General features: G+C 45.1%; 1 protein-coding gene across 4 annotated transcripts in view; it reads left to right on the top strand.

Moving 5' to 3' along the window:
- LOC120373599 (putative RNA-binding protein Luc7-like 2) overlaps positions 1-12,366 on the top strand; it is a 61,834-nt gene extending 49,468 nt beyond the window's left edge. For all 4 annotated transcript variants that reach the window (XM_039492267.1, XM_039492285.1, XM_039492250.1 and 1 more), the window contains one exon: positions 12,026-12,366. In XM_039492267.1, coding sequence (XP_039348201.1) covers positions 12,026-12,218 — 193 coding nt within the window. In that variant the 3' untranslated portion in view covers positions 12,219-12,366. The remainder of the gene's footprint in view (positions 1-12,025) is intronic.
- Positions 12,367-16,670: the final 4,304 nt, after the last annotated feature.

Genomic DNA, 16,670 nt, shown 5'->3' with positions numbered 1-16,670 from the left:
CAAAGGTCCATCTAGCCCAGTATCTGTCTACCGACAGTGGCCAATGCCAGGTGCCCCTGAGGGAGTGAACCTAACAGGCAATGATCAAGTGATCTCTCTCTCCTGCCATCCATCTCCATCCTCTGACGAACAGAGGCTAGGGACACCATTCTTACCCATCCTGGCTAATAGCCATTTATGGACTTAGCCACCATGAATTTATCCAGTCCCCTTTTAAACATTGTTATAGTCCTAGCCTTCACAACCTCCTCAGGTAAGGAGTTCCACAAGTTGACTGTGTGCTGCGTGAAGAACTACTTCCTTTTATTTGTTTTAAACCTGCTGCCTATTAATTTCATTTGGTGACCCCTAGTTCTTGTATTATGGGAATAAGTAAATAACTTTTCCTTATCCACTTTCTCAACATCACTCATGATTTTATATACCTCTATCATGTCCCCCCTTAGTCTTCTTTTTTCCAAACTGAAGAGTCCTAGCCCCTTTAATCTTTCCTCATATGGGACCCTCTCTAAACCCCTAATCATTTTAGTTGCTCTTTTCTGAACCTTTTCTAGTGCTAGAATATCTTTTTTGAGGAGAGGAGACCACATCTGTACACAGTATTCGAGATGTGGGCGTACCATGGATTTATATAAGGGCAATAATATATTCTCAGTCTTATTCTCTATCCCCTTTTTAATGATTCCTAACATCCTGTTTGCTTTTTTGACCGCCTCTGCACACTGCGTGGACATCTTCAGAGAACTATCCACGATGATGCCAAGATCTTTTTCCTGACTCGTTGTAGCTAAATTAGCCCCCATCATGTTGTATGTATAGTTGGGGTTATTTTTTCCAATGTGCATTACTTTACATTTATCCACATTAAATTTCATTTGCCATTTTGTTGCCCAATGACTTAGTTTTGTGAGATCTTTTTGAAGTTCTTCACAATCTGCTTTGGTCTTAACTATCTTTAGTAGTTTAGTATCATCTGCAAACTTTGCCACTTCACTGTTTACCCCTTTCTCCAGATCATTTATGAATAAATTGAATAGGATTGGTCCCAGGACTGACCCTTGGGGAACACCACTAGTTACCCCTCTCCATTCTGAGAATTTACCATTAATTCCTACCCTTTGTTCCCTGTCCTTTAACCAGTTCTCAATCCATGAAAGGACCTTTCCTTTTATCCCATGACAGCTTAATTTACGTAAGAGCCTTTGGTGAGGGACCTTGTCAAAGGCTTTCTGAAAATCTAAGTACACTATGTCCACCGGATCCCCCTTGTCCACATGTTTGTTGACCCCTTCAAAGAACTCTAATAGATTAGTAAGACACGATTTCCCTTTACAGAAACCATGTTGACTATTGCTCAAGAGTTTATGTTTTTCTATGTGTCTGACAATTTTATTCTTTACTATTGTTTCAACTAATTTGCCCGGTACCGACGTTAGACTTACCGGTCTGTAATTGCCGGGATCACCCCTAGAGCCCTTTTTAAATATTGGCGTTACATTAGCTAACTTCCAGTCATTGGGTACTGAGGCCGATTTAAAGGACAGGTTACAAACCTTAGTTAATAGTTCCGCAACTTCACATTTGAGTTCTTTCAGAACTCTTGGGTGAATGCCATCTGGTCCCGGTGACTTGTTAATGTTGAGTTTATCAATTAATTCCAAAACCTCCACTAGTGACACTTCAATCTGTGACAGTTCCTCAGATTTGTCACCTACAAAAGCCAGCTCAGGTTTGGGAATCTCCCTAACATCCTCAGCCGTGAAGACTGAAGCAAAGAATCCATTTAGTTTCTCCGCAATGACTTTATCATCTTTAAGCGCTCCTTTTGTATTTTCATCATCAAGGGGCCCCACTGGTTGTTTAGCAGGCTTCCTGCTTCTGATGTACTTAAACATTTTGTTATTACCTTTGGAGTTTTTGGCTAGCCGTTCTTCAAACTCCTCTTTGGCTTTTCTTATTACACTCTTGCACTTAAGTTGGCAGTGTTTGTGCTCCTTTCTATTTGCCTCACTAGGATTTGACTTCCACTTTTTAAAGGAAGTCTTTTTATCTCTCACTGCTTCTTTTACATGGTTGTTAAGCCATGGTGGCTCTTTTTTAGTTCTTTTACTGTTTTTCTTAATTTGGGGTATACATTGAAGTTGGGCCTCTATTATGGTGTCTCCTGGCTGCAGTCTTCCACCTTGCCGCCAGAAGTCCAGTACGCCTTACAGGACCTGCCCTTCGATACCAAGGGCCTATTCTCGGAGAAAACAGACTCCAGAATCCAGACCCTGAAAGATGGCCATATCGCCATCCGCACCCTGGGCATGCACACGCCAGCTACCCAGCGGAGGTCCTTCAGGCAGCAGCCGTATCGGCCATTCAATCAGGCCAGGCCACAGCCTGATAATGGGCGTAGAGGCAGGCTGAACCGGCGTAGGCCATCCGGCAACCGCCGCACCCAGTCCCAGGCGCCCCCCAAGGCCCCTCAAGGGCCGAAGCAGGGGTTTTGATGGGATGCCCTAGGACGGCCCATCAGTCTCATTACCGGATCCTTCCCCGTTATTTTTCAACCGGCTTTCCCATTTCCTCCCGGCGTGGGCCCAGATTACAACGGACAACTGGGTGCTACGCACGGTAGAGTCCGGTTACTGTCTTCAGTTTGTTTCGCCCCCTCCCTCCTTCCCACCCACCCCGTCCCTCTTCAGGGACCCCTCTCACGAGCAAGTCCTCTCCCAAGAGGTCGAGACTCTGCTGAGTTTGGGTGCCATACAGGAGGTGCCGAGCGAAATGCGAGGCAGGGGATTTTATTCCCAATATTTCCTGATCCCCAAAGCGAAAGGAGGTCTAAGACCTATACTAGACCTCCGGGAGCTCAACAGATACCTGCTCAAGCTCAAGTTTCTCATGGTAACCCTGGGGACTATCATTCCCTCCCTGGATCCGGGAGACTGGTTTGCCGCCCTCGACATGAAGGACGCGTATTTCCACGTCGCGATTTACCCTCCTCATCGACGCTACCTGCAGTTTGTCGTCAACAGCACACACTACCAGTTTACGGTGCTTCCCTTTGGCCTCTCCACCGCGCCGAGGGTCTTCACCAAGTGCATGGCAGTGGTTGCCGCAGCCCTCCGCCGTCGTCGTATACACGTATACCCGTATCTCGACGATTGGCTGGTCCGCAGACCATCCCGCCAACTGGTAGCAAGTCACATGACCACGACCCTGGCCCTGTTTCAGCGCCTAGGACTTATGGTAAATGCCGAGAAGTCCACGTTGACTCCATCGCAGAGGGTGGAGTTCATCGGAGCGGTCCTGGATTCCAATTTGGCCAGGGCCCGCCTCCCTCAACCTCGGCATCATTCTCTGGTCTCCTTAGTTCGGGACCTGCAATCCTTTCCCACAACAACGGTGCGATCCTGCCTCCGCCTCCTCGGCCACATGTCATCGTGCACGTTCGTCACTTCATACACGAGGTTGCGCCTTCGCCCGTTTCAAACTTGGCTTGCGTCGATGTACCGGCCACACCGCGACTCCATAGATATGGTGGTCACGCCCACGAAGCCGACCCTTGCTTCACTCAGCTGGTGGCTGGACCCGGAAGTCGTGTGTGCCGGAGTCCCATTCCGCCCTCCTCACCCATCCGTCACCCTGACCACGGATGCTTCGGAGCTGGGGTGGGGGGCGCACCTGGCCCACCTGCACACCCAAGGTCTCTGGTCGCCCCGAGAGCTCTCCCTACATATTAATGTCAGGGAACTGCGGGCAATTCGCCTTGCGTGTCAAGCCTTCCGCTCCCATCTCCAAGGGCGCTGTGTGGTGGTGTGTACGGACAACATGACGGCGATGTTTTATGTCAACAAGCAGGGCAGGGCCCAATCCTCCCTGCTTTGCACGGAAGCGATGCTCCTGTGGGACTTCTGCATAACCCACTCGATTCACCTGGTAGCGTCCTATCTTCCGGGGGTGCAGAACACGCTGGCCGACCGTCTCAGCAAGTCGTTCCTTTCTCACGAGTGGTCCCTGCGTCCAGATGTGGCACACAATTTTCCGAAGGTGGGGGTTTCCCCAAATAGACCTGTTTGCCTCCAGAGAGAACAGGAAATGCCACCAGTTCTGTTTTTACCAGGGTCGCTCCCAAGGCTCCCTGTCGGACGCATTCCTCTGCTCCTGGACGGATCACCTCCTTTACGCCTTCCCTCCGTTCCCACTCGTACATCGAGTGCTGCTCAAACTTCAGAGGGACAGGGCCCACCTCATACTCGTCGCTCCGGCCTGGCCGAGACAGCACTGGTACACTCTACTGCTCGAGCTCTCAGTACGGGATCCCATTCCACTCCCGTTGTGGCCGGATCTGATAACGCAGGACTTCGGCAGGCTCCGCCACCCGGACCTGCAGTCCCTCCATCTTACAGCCTGGTACCTGAGTGGTTGACTCACGCGGAGCGTGACTGTTTGGTGGCGGTCCAGCGAGTCCTGCTAGAGAGCAGGAAGCCTTCCACTCGCTCGACTTACCTCGCGAAATGGAAGCGTTTCGCACTCTGGTGCGATCAGAGAGACCTTAGTCTGTTTGTCGTCCCTATTCCAACGATCCTGGACTACCTCTGGTCGCTTAAGGAGCAGGGTCTCGTGGTCTCATCGTTGAAAGTACACCTAGCGGCCATATCCGCCTTTCGACCGCCGGTCGGTCACCGGTCTATCTTCTCCGATCCGACAGTTTCCCGCTTCCTAAAAGGCCTAGATCGCTTGTTCCCGCCAATACGACGTCCTACCCCGTCCTGGGATCTGAATCTAGTTTTGGCCAGGCTCATGGGAGCCCCTTTCGAGCCCTTGGCCACGTGTTCCCTACTCCACCTGTCGTGGAAAACGGCTTTCCTAGTTGCCATAACCTCAGCGAGGCGAGTTTCTGAGCTTCATGCACTGACGGCTGGTTCACCGTATACCATCTTTCATGCAGACAAAGTTCAGCTTCGGCCACACCCGGCCTTCCTCCCTAAGGTGGTGTCGGCCTTCCATTTGAACCAGGACATTTTTCTTCCGGTTTTTTCCCCGAAGCCTCACGCCTCGAGTTGGGAACAACAGCTTCACACCCTGGACGTCCGCAGGGCCCTCACTTTCTACATAGAGCGAACAAAATCCTTCCGGCGTTCGCCCCAACTATTCGTAGCGGTTGCGGAGCATATGAAAGGCAAGCCGGTCTCCTCTCAGAGGATTTCCTCCTGGGTAACGTCTTGTATCCGGACATGTTACGAGCTTGCTCGAGTGCCAGCTAGCCGCCTCACCGCTCACTCTACGAGAGCGCAAGCCTCGTCTGCCGCCTTCCTGGCCCATGTCCCCATCCAGGACATCTGTAGAGCGGCCACCTGGTCTTCTGTCCACACCTTCGCTTCCCACTACGCGTTGGTGCAACAATCCAGAGATGATGCAGCCTTCGGCTCAGCAGTCTTACACTCTGCCACGTCTCACTCCGACCCCACCGCCTAGGTAAGGCTTGGGAATCACCTAACTGGAATGCATAGGAGCAATCACTCGAAGAAGAAAAGACAGTTACTCACCGTTGTAACTGTTGTTCTTCGAGATGTGTTGCTCCTATCCATTCCAGACCCGCCCTCCTTCCCCACTGTCGGAGTAGCCAGCAAGAAAGAACTGAGGGGCGGATGGGTCGGCAGGGGTATATATCTAGCGTTATAGCGGCGCCACTCCAGGGGGCGCCCAGCCAGCCCGCCGGTGTTGCTAGGGTAAAAATCTTCCGAAGAGCCGTGCACGCGCGGCGCACACACCTAACTGGAATGGATAGGAGCAACACATCTCGAAGAACAACAGTTACAACGGTGAGTAACCGTCTTTTCTGTTCTTTCCAATTTGGAAGGACAGTTGAATGTAAGGGTTGGAACATCCATTGCCTACACTTAGACGGCATAAGGTTTATTTCCTGGCTGCAGTGTGAATGAGATTTGCCACCTATCATACAGTGTGGACAACAGGACTACATGGCATGGAGCAGACTGCTGGCTGGTTGTACTAATATCCTGAGGGGGGACATACTTCTGAGTTCCAGAGAAAGAGCTCTTTTTAATTTCCAGAAATGTTCCAGACTCTACCCCCCCTTTCTATGCAATTGTTGCATATTTATTTCTTTATACATATTTCTTATTGGAGTCAAAGAAGACCTCTATCAGTAAAGCTGTACCTTTCCGATTGCCATTTCTATGGCAACAAGTGTTGTCTGGCTATCATGACTCTTCTTGAATGTTTGGGTGTTTGTTTCTATATAGACTTGACCCTCCATGTGTCTAGATGGTTCTTTCCTAGTAGTTTGCACAACTTTCATACTCATTCAGAAGATTTGTGGTCACTAAAGCTGTAATATATTCCAGACTTGTAAGCTTGTCTGCAGTTGACAGGTTCCTTATCTATGCAGTTACTTGATAGTTTTAATACCAGGTTATGTCTGAGACTTCAGCAGAACTCTTCAGGATTCTACAACCTTTTCTAGGAACACCTCAGCTACAATGCCTCAGTATCTTCCAGTTGCAAGATTTCATAAGATGGGGGAAAGAGCATGCTCTTCAGGGAATTCTTTATCTTCTGGCTGTGTGCAGTAATAATCCTAGAGGGTGGAAAGGAATCTTCACCTTCATCTCCATCCACTCCCAGGTTTGTGATCTTGGTGGAAGATGTAAAGATACGGCAGCTGAGTGAAAGATTGCCCTGACTGGCCAGGCTTTTCTCCCTGCGATCAAATGCAAATCTGTCTAAATTACGATGGACAGCATTACATTAATGCATCTCACACACCACTGAAGAGGAATTCGCTCTAAACAGTTCTGCCAGGGAAATTTCCTGTTCCAAAGTCCAATAACTTCATTGAATTGGTCCTATGTCTCATCTACCAGGAAAAGAAGATGTATTGACTGATTCTTTGAGAAGAGTTTTTCATTCAGTTGCACAAGTACTCTGCCTAAGGTCTCCATCTTATATTATCTTGTTCTACAAATGGGTTAAATACTACTAAAGTCCTTTCCAAACAGGGATAAAACATGCCTGCCTATGGTCCTGAACCAGAGAGAAGCATGTCCTAATGTAGCACTCCTTTCCTGCACTTAGAACAGGAAATTCTTTGCATGTTGCCCCTGATTTATTGAACCAGAAGGGATTTTGATGTTAGGTTGGTATAAAGTTGCTTTCAGTATTCGTGGTTACAGATTGGCAAGTCTGTCGCTCAGTATTTTGGTTATGGTGGTATATCCGTCAAGTTCAGTTTTCCAAACAACTGGGTCTCCTGTCTCCATACAGATTTGAAGTTTCTCTGGTTGACATCTTGACTCAATATTGTTGTGTCTCTTGATTGTTTATGCTGATGTCCGAAAGTCTCTGTTGAAAAACAGGAGCCTTTACGCTATGAATCTCTTTCAATTCCCCCATCTAAACAGTTCCTAAATTGGTGAACTTGATAAGGCTTCCTTGACTGTTGTTTTAGACTATTGCATTTGGAGTTTTTTTGTTTTGTTTTTATTTTAAGAAACAACTCCTGCCAAAGGACATTTGGTTGTCATCTCTGTTCCAACATATGATGCACATTGACAGCCTTTCTTCGCTTAGTAATAACTTTCTCTGTGATAGGGTTGCTCTGTGTACCTCTAGAGCTGCTTGGAGTAGTTATTTTGCTGTTAAGAGCTGCATTAAAGTAGTCTAAATTCTCCATTGTAATGCTTAGGATGTACTGCTAATGCTGCAGAAGAATAAGTTCATTTGTCTCACCCTAGGGTGTTCCTGTCTAGCATGACCTGTGGGATTGTAGCTTTTATTCTCATAAAGCTCAGAGGTTTCCATTTAAACATTAGTCAGATGTTCTCTGGACTGTATCTCTATGAAGATACTATTCTTGATAGTTTCTGAGATCCAAGCCTAATGTCTATCTGTACTATCACCTTTAAGTTTCATTCTTACAGAACAGGTGGTCCTGCCCTCATGTCTATCCTAATTGAGATGCCTGGGCTTTCCATCTTATTCTGACTACTTGCATGTCTATATGTCCCTAAGCCTCATTTACATTCAATGAGGAATTATAGAAATGTAGGATGTCCACCCCACCATGCTGAGGAAGGATTAAATATACCTGCAACATCCCTGACAGATGTTTGTCTAACCAGTTCTTAAAACCCTCAATTACATGGATTTCACAAGCTCCTAGATAACCTGTCCCAGTGCTTTACTAACATTATAGTTAGAAAGCTTTTCCTAATATCTAATCTAAATGTCTCTTGCTGCAAACAAAGTCAATTACCTTTTGGTATCATACTTTATATATAAACTTTGCCATTATTTATATGGGGCCAAAGCTTATCTAGAAGATCTTCAAGCCCTTGGAGAGATGGAGCTGATACAAGAGGAGTTAGGCCCTCATGGTCCAAAGATTGTCCCTGTAAAATGCACTGTTTCAAATTATCACCTGACAGGGCTTCAGTCTCCTGGAACTGTTAGCCCTCATCCAGGACAAAGGCAATATCCATGGCATACCTTCACACTGTCATCATCACATCATGTTGCATGACTGTTACTGTATCTATATATGTGGTTTTGTTATATTTTGGGGGGTTTAGCAAATTTTTTCCCTCATTAAGGTGACTTATTTGAGTGCTTACACATGTCCATTCCAGTTTAGGGGTGTGCATGCCCTGACCACAGTTGCCAGAATTTTTCCCCCTATTGGCATCTCTCGGGTCAGCTCTAGCACCCTGTGGTGTTGCACGCTCATAGCTAGAGCCCTGTGTGAATATAAAATTAGTCTCCACATCCATCCACAATCTGCAAAAATGATCTGCGGATATCCACATCCGCAGATGTAGATATAAAGTGGATATCAGCAGATTTACAGGGCTCTACTGATACCGTTGGTGTGAAGGGTCCTACTGACCCCACTCCTCTTCCGTTCCTTCTTACTGCCTGTGATGGTTGCAGGAATTCCTCATTGCTTAGGCAATTTTCTCCTTGTTTTCCAACTGACTCTCTTGCTTTCTCAGTGCCTGGACCCATCTTACCTCAGATCGTTGGTTTCTAAGCACAGTAGAAATGGGATATACTATCCAATTTTTGTCTACCTCACCTTCCCACCCCCACCCTCCCAGCCATCTTCAGGGACCCTTCTCACGAGCAACTCTTAGAACAAGAAGTTCAGTTCCTCCTTCAGGTGAGAGCTGTGAAAGAGATTCCATTCCACTTAAGAGGAAAGGGGTTGTATTCTTGTTACTTCCTAATCCTGGGAGCCAAGGGTGGTGTCAGGCCAATACTAGATCTGACACCACTATCTTAAGAACTTAAATTTCACATGCTCTTCTTGGTTTCCATTGTTTACTCACTGGGAGTGGTATGCTGTCCTCCATCTAATGGATGCATACTTCCACATATGAATCTTCCCAGGCCACAGAAGGTTCCTAAGATTTGTCATGAACCAAGTTCATTACCAGTTTGCACGTCTTCCATTCAACCTGTCAACTGCCACACCGGTCTTCACCAAATGTCATCACCTGACTAGCTAGAGATGACACCAACTTCGGGCGTGCAGTCTTGCAGTCAGCCTGTCCTTGAACTACAAGCCCATCTCCTGTACAACTACTTGAGTCACCTAAATTGGAATAGACATGTGCAAGCACTTGAAGGAAAAAAAATGTTATTAACCTTTCTGTAGTTGTTGTTCTCCAAGAGGTGTTGCACATGTCCATTCCAAAACCCACCGTCAGTCTCCTCTCATCAGAGTCAGTTGGTAAGAAGAAACTTAAGGGGAGCAGAATCGTCAGGGCCCTTTATACCAATGCTATGAGTGCCCAACACGAGAAGGTGCTTGGAACCAACTTGATGGATACCACTAGGGGAAAAAATTCCGGCAACTGTGCTCAGGGTGTGCACATACCTAAATTGCAATGGACATGTGCAACACATCTCTAAGAACAAGAGTTACAGAAAGGTTAGTAACCAAAGGGGTTTTTTGTTTTGGTTTTAGTTTTTTTGAGAAAGCGAGAAGTTTGGTTACTTCTGTTCACTCTGTGCAGAACTAATGCTTGTTTTAAGTGTTCTGTTGACCTTGTTTACCTAGAACTCCTCAGCCTACCTTCTTGTGGGAGTTTAGTAAGCAGTTCAACCTGCAAGTGGGAATGTATAGATGCCACTCAGAAGAAATGAAGGTTATTTACCTGTAACCAGAATTCTTCTAGATGAGTCTCTGCATATTCATTCTCTCTCTCTCCCTCCCCCTACTTACTTCTGGAATGGCTCAGATTAGAATTCCCAAAGTAGTGGAAAGAACTGGAGAGCAGTTAGGGCCACTTTCCCTTTCTACCCTCAAAACTCTCCAGGGTGAGTGGAGGAGAGAGGAGTGAATGGCCTCAACAGGCACTGCTTTCCAGAAGGTACTGAAAGCTCACAGCACAGGTGCCATGATTCCCATAGTGTGACTATGCAGAGGCTCATCTGGTCCAGCTACAGATAAGTAACCTTCATTTCCATGCTTTCCTGCAAGATTTCTCCCCAGAGGGGTTGAACTAGAATCTGAGTGCCCACTGGCTTGGTGGACCTCTGGGGAGCAACTTGGGGGGTGAGGTGTACAGTAGCGCTCACACTGACTTTGGGGTGTAGGGCCTCTGGGTGGTGGCACCGTAAGTCACAAGGTAGTGTGTCAAATAGGTCTGAACCTGAATGTGTATCCATAGTCCCAGAGCTAGAAACAGTGACTAGATTCTACCCAGACCCAGTTGATTTGGAACTGCAGTGGGATGTGGTGATTGGACCCACTCACAACAGACTGACCATACAGGGTGGTAACTGAGCCAAGTTGTAACAAGTCTTATCTTTTCTTAATTCTTTTGTCTGTAATTTGAGTTACTCTGTGTGATTGATACTAGGTACTTCTATATGACCTTCCATCTGAGGACCTCGAGATGTCTTTTAAATATTTAAGCTTTGAAAAACTCCTGTAGAGTAATCTCCATTTTACAAGTGGGGGAACTGAGGTTGTGACTTGTCCAAGCTCAAAAAGGAAGTCTGCATCAAAACTTGAGAACAGATTATAGATCTTCTTTCTTACAGTCTTGTCCTTTGAAGAGTTAAGATAATGAGACACTAATACAAACTCTCAACACAATTCCATTAAGTGGAGACAGGGGAATCTCCTATACAAGTTTTAAGTACACAGAATTTCTTGACCACTGTAATAATTTCCCTTTCCATCATTTAGTTTTTTATAACATTGGAAAGCTTCAGTGGTACTATTACTTACAAAGAGCCTTTTCATCTATAGAGTCAAAGTGTTTTACAAGGGGAGTAAGAATTAACCCCTTATGCAGGGCTGGGAATATGAGACACCTTTTTACTTGATTAAAGCTATACCACAAATCTGCAGTAGAAAATTCCTGTGGCTGCCTGGCAGAGTTCTTGGAAGTTCAAATAATCATAGTTAAGCATCTAAAAAAATAAAATAAAGCATGCAACTTTCCTAAAATTACTCAAAAATGCTAGTTTTCATGAGAGGGTCAATGAACAAAACAACTCTGGAGTCTGTAAACGAAGCTGTTCTTGAGGGATGGCACTCGAAAAACTAGAAGACTTCAGTAGTTTGCTTTCTGTTTATAAAAAGAAAAGAAAAACCTTTGATATCTCAATCTCACTTTAAAATTGCTCTGTGTTATCAACCTCAAAGTGTGCCAGAAAATTCTCCTTGGACTAAAGACCACACATGAGAAAATTCAGGCAGAAACTTTTATTGATGAAAGTTTCAGGGGAAGGGGTCAAAAGGATTAATGAAAAGCAAGTTCTAACCTTAAGCTTAGCTCCATAATAAGTGTACTTCAAAAATGCTGCCTCTGCTAGTCTGTTTTGAAATTGGATATGGGGGTCTGTGTCTCCTGATGGCTTCTCATGTATTTGTCTATATGGAACCAAACTGGGTATGTCTGCGAAAGATAAATACAAAATTTTAACAAAACATGTTCTTTGTGTCAGCAACAGATTCATGACTAATTTGGGTTCTCAAATGTATTGCACTTTTCAGATCCTCAAAAGAAAGATCTTCCAGAGACAAAGAACGGTCAAGAGATCATGACAGAACATCACGTGACAAAGACAGGAGCTCAAGAGAGAGGTCACCCCGAGATAACAAAGACAGGAAACGTTCATATGAAAGTGCTAATGGCCGATCAGAAGACCGGAGGAGCTCAGAGGAGCGTGAAGCAGGGGAGATATAACTGCTGTACAGTCACCGGATCCTCTAGCTTCCTATGGAGTTGCATACTATGGTTTAGTTTACAGTTGTTCAAAGGGACACCAGTGGGCAGTTCCAGACACTGATCCAACTAGGGTAGAAGTACAGTATATAAAAGTGGTTATAACTAAGTCTGAATTGAACCCCTTCAATTGATGATGCCTAAAGCTGTGTCCTTGACTTTGACCAAGCTGTAAAACTTCTCTGAACGATTTCTCTTTATCCAGGATGACAGTTTTATGTACCAAGGTGCAGATCTCACTGTTTTACTCTCCTTTCCAAAGCAAGTTAAATAGTGACAAATTATATTGCACTACTTGCCTTGGGTGCTCTCAAACCTTTATAAAATTCTCTAATTCTGGTCCAGTCCAAACAGCAGCATTGAAGGCTTTTTTAAGAGGGCGGGTGGGTACTAAACTTTTATTCTAAGGTTGTTTCCCAGTGATTGTATGGGAACCTAGGAGTTGGTTACAGTAAGAGCATTTAGACTGGAATATGTGCCAGAGAAAGCTGAAATGTCGTTTTTTACAGTGCCTATTTAGACTGGGGAATTGAACAGCTGTTGCATTACATCTTTTTTTTATTTTTATTGAAATTTTGAAATCAAAGCCAGTCCCACCTCTGTACCATTTGGTATGTGTTCAGTATATTTGGGTTTTTTTCCATAAGGACTTTTTCTGCTTTTTCTTGTGGGATGTAGGCTGTACATCCTTAATTGTAAAAATAAATAAATAAAATAAAAAAAATTAAAAAGTAAACTGCATTGTCCGGTAAGTTAACATTGAGCACCTTGGTGTCTCAAGGTGAATGTGGCTAATTATTTGTGTATGTTCTTTGGTTAGGTCAATTGTATGAGAAGAAACAGTAGAGAACTTTCTCATTTGGAGGAAAATGTTTTAAACACACAACTCTACTACTGAAAGTTCTGTCTTTCTGATGAGACCTAAAACAGACCATGGCTACTCCAAGATAATGAAGAGACAAAAGCTCTTAAAATCATAGTGTCCTGGCTGTTACCAATGCATACCTTTTTAGCAGCTTCAACTTAGAAAAGTTAGTCTTTACTTTCTCCTCCTAAAAATGAACCTTTTTGTTACTGACACAGAATGTGATCCATGTTCCACCCCAGAGGCAGTTGTGTTTCAGTTGAGAGTGAGTGATTCCTTATAAGGGGATCATAGAATATCAGGGTTGCAAGGGACCTGAGGAGATCATGTAGTCCAACCCCCTGCTCAAAGCAGGAACAGTCCCCAACTAAATCATCCCAGCCAGGGCTTTGTCAAGCCTGATCTTAAAAACCTCTAAGGAAGGAGATTCCACCACCTCCCTAGGTAACCCATTCCAGTGCTTCACCACCCTCCTAGTGAAAAAGTTTTTCCTAATATCCAACCTAAACCTCCCCCACTGCAACTTGAGACCATTACTCCTTGTTCTGTCATCTGGTACCACTGAGAACAGTCTAGATGCATCCTCTTTGGAACCCCCTTTCAGGTAGTTGAAAGCAGCTGTCAAATCCCCTCCCATTTTTCTCTTCTGCAGACTAAATAATCCCAGTTCCCTCAGCCTCTTCTCATAAGTCGTGTGCTCCAGCCCCCTAGTCATTTTTGTTACCCTCTGCTGGACTCTCCAATTTTTCCACATCTTCTTTGTAGTGTGGGGCCCAAAACTGGACACAGTACTCCAGATGAGGCCTCACCAATGCTGAATAGAGGGGAATGATCACGTCCCTCAATCTGCTGGCAATGCCCCTACTTATACAGCCCAAAATGCCGTTTGCCTTCTTGGCAACAAGGGCACATTGTCGACTCATATCCAGCTTCTCATCCACTGTAACCCCTAGGTCCTTTTCTGCAGAACTTCTGCCTAACCACTCGGTCCCTAGTCTAGCATTGCATGGGATTCTTCCGTCCTAAGTGCAGGACTCTCCACTTGTCCTTGTTGAACCTCGTCCAATTTCTTTTGGCCCAATTCTCTAATTTGTCTAGGTCCTTCTGTATCCTATCCCTACAGCATATCTACCACTCCTCCCAGTTTGGTGTCATCTGCAAACTTGCTGAGGGTGCAATCCATGCCATCCTCCAGATCATTAATGAAGATACTGAACAAAACCAGCCCCAGGACTGACCCTTGGGGCACTCTGCTTGATATCAGCTGCCAACTAGACATGGAGCCATTAATCACTACCCATTGAGCCGGATGATCTAGCCAGCTTTCTATCCACCTTATAGTCCATTCATCCAGCCCATACTACTTTAACTTACTGGCAAGAATACTGTGGGAGACCATATCAAAAGCTTTGCTAAAGTCAAGGAATTTATATATAGAGAGAGACACACACCTATCTCACAGAGCTGGAAGGGACCCCGAAAGGTCATTGAGTCCAGACCCCTGCCTTCACTAGCAGGACCAAGTACTGATTTTGCCCCTGATCCCTAAGTGGCCCCCTCAAGGATTGAACTCACAACTCTGGGTTTAGTAGGCCAATGCTCAAACCACTGAGCTATCCCTCCCCCCACACCTACTGCTTTCCCCTCATCCATAGAGCCAGTCATCTCATCATAGAAGGCAGTTAGCTTAGTCAGGCATGACTTGCCCTTGGTGAATCCATGCTGACTGTTCCTGATCACTTTCCTCTCCTCTAAGTGCTTCAGAACTGATTGAGGGCCTGCTCCATGATTTTTCCAGGGATTGATCCTTTTGGGATCCTGCACAATGAAAGGTGCTTTAGAAATGTAAGTTATGTTTATATATATTTGTCCTAGTTTGAATTTCTGCACCCTTGAACTACACAGTGATGTGATATACTGTCGTTGTTCAAAAAGTTCCACAGTGTATCCTTCGTACCCTCAGGTAAGGGCACATGTGAGCCCTTGCAACACGTACATATGGCATGTCTCTGCTCCGTCCTACCTAGTGACTGTTACCACATGTATTTCTTTTTCATTGGGCTACTGTACCATTCAGTTTATACTCCAATCCTGAAACGGGCAGCACAGTTGCTCTGTACTAACCAGGTATACCAGTGTAGTTCTGCCAGTATTTTAGCCTAAGATAGATGGTATGAGCAGGGCACATTTACTTCTTAAACTATATGTAGGAGCATTCTAGTTGATCGGAACTGAAATTTGTTTTTATACCCTGTGTGGCACATTCCGTCCTATTTTTTAGGTCAGTGACTTCAGGAACTTATGAAGATGTTACAGCAGTTTTGGTGGGCAAATTTTACAATTACATGAAACCATTCTTAAATCTGGAGCATGATTTTTCCTTCTCCAGGAATGTTTTGTGAAATTGTCTATATTGCCAAGTGCATTGTAAATACAAATCACCAACATCTGTCCCTCTAGCTCAGAAACCTACTGTGATACTGCACCCCATATTCTTCAGTGATATGATTATGGCATAATTATGATTCATTGTGTGCACGGTAGGTCATGTAAGCTGTTATTGAAAAAGTTATGATTTACGACTATGATTCTTATTTGTATGCAAGCATAATTTTTTTTATCTGAAATTATAAATACCGAGTATGTATCTGTACTTCAAATGTAGTTACACCTGGGTAACACCCACTAGATAAGATGCTTTCAGTCTAGATAACTGGTTGGGAAAGACCTGTTCAGGGCAATGAGCCATTAGGGAAAACAGTAGGCCTTAGGAGAAGCTAATCTCCCACCTGGTGAGCCTTCCTGAGAATGCAGTAAGTAATAGCTGATATGACTCTACAAGGACATGTGACCTCAGGCCTCATGATTCTGGACTCCATCTTGGGATGTCTGTATTTTTCCACAAACTGGTTGGGGAACCAAGCTTTGAAGCAAAGGGTTTCCACCATATGCTAAAGCTATATAAGGCAGAGAGTGACATCTGGGGTTCTTCACTCCCCACCCAAGAAGATTCCTGGAAACAACTGAGGAATAAGACTGAACTTACGGAAGTGCTGGACCCAGGCTAAAGGGATTTCTAGCTTGTTTATGAAAGACCTGGGGATTCCAAGTTGTAAAGCAAGTGCAGCTTACCCCTTAAGAAAATGCAGTCTGCTTGTATCATTTCTCAGGGTGAGAATCTGCTAATCATATCCAATCTATTTAGTATATTAAGCTTAGTATGCATTTTTTGTTTGCAATTGCTAGGTAGTCTGCTTTGAAATGTTTGCTATCACTTATAATCACTTTTGTTTAATAAACTTGGTTTTGTTTTAATCGAAACCAGTGAGCTTTGACTGGAGTGCTTGTGGAAAATCTCTGCTTGGTTACCACAAGTGTGCATTGTCCTCTTCACATTGAGGGAGAGGCGGACTGGGTATTAAACCCATATACTGGCCAGATTTGACCAGGGCTGGACGGTACGTCTCTCGGGTCCTAGACCTGGAACCTGGTGGTTCGAGAGCCTGTGTGTAACTGCAGCTGCATGTGTGAATGCTGGTGAAAGTGCA

Source organism: Mauremys reevesii, linkage group 1 (assembly GCF_016161935.1).
Source record: "Mauremys reevesii isolate NIE-2019 linkage group 1, ASM1616193v1, whole genome shotgun sequence".
NCBI classification, from domain to species: domain Eukaryota; kingdom Metazoa; phylum Chordata; order Testudines; family Geoemydidae; genus Mauremys; species Mauremys reevesii.
This window is presented reverse-complemented; position numbering and strand designations above follow the sequence as displayed.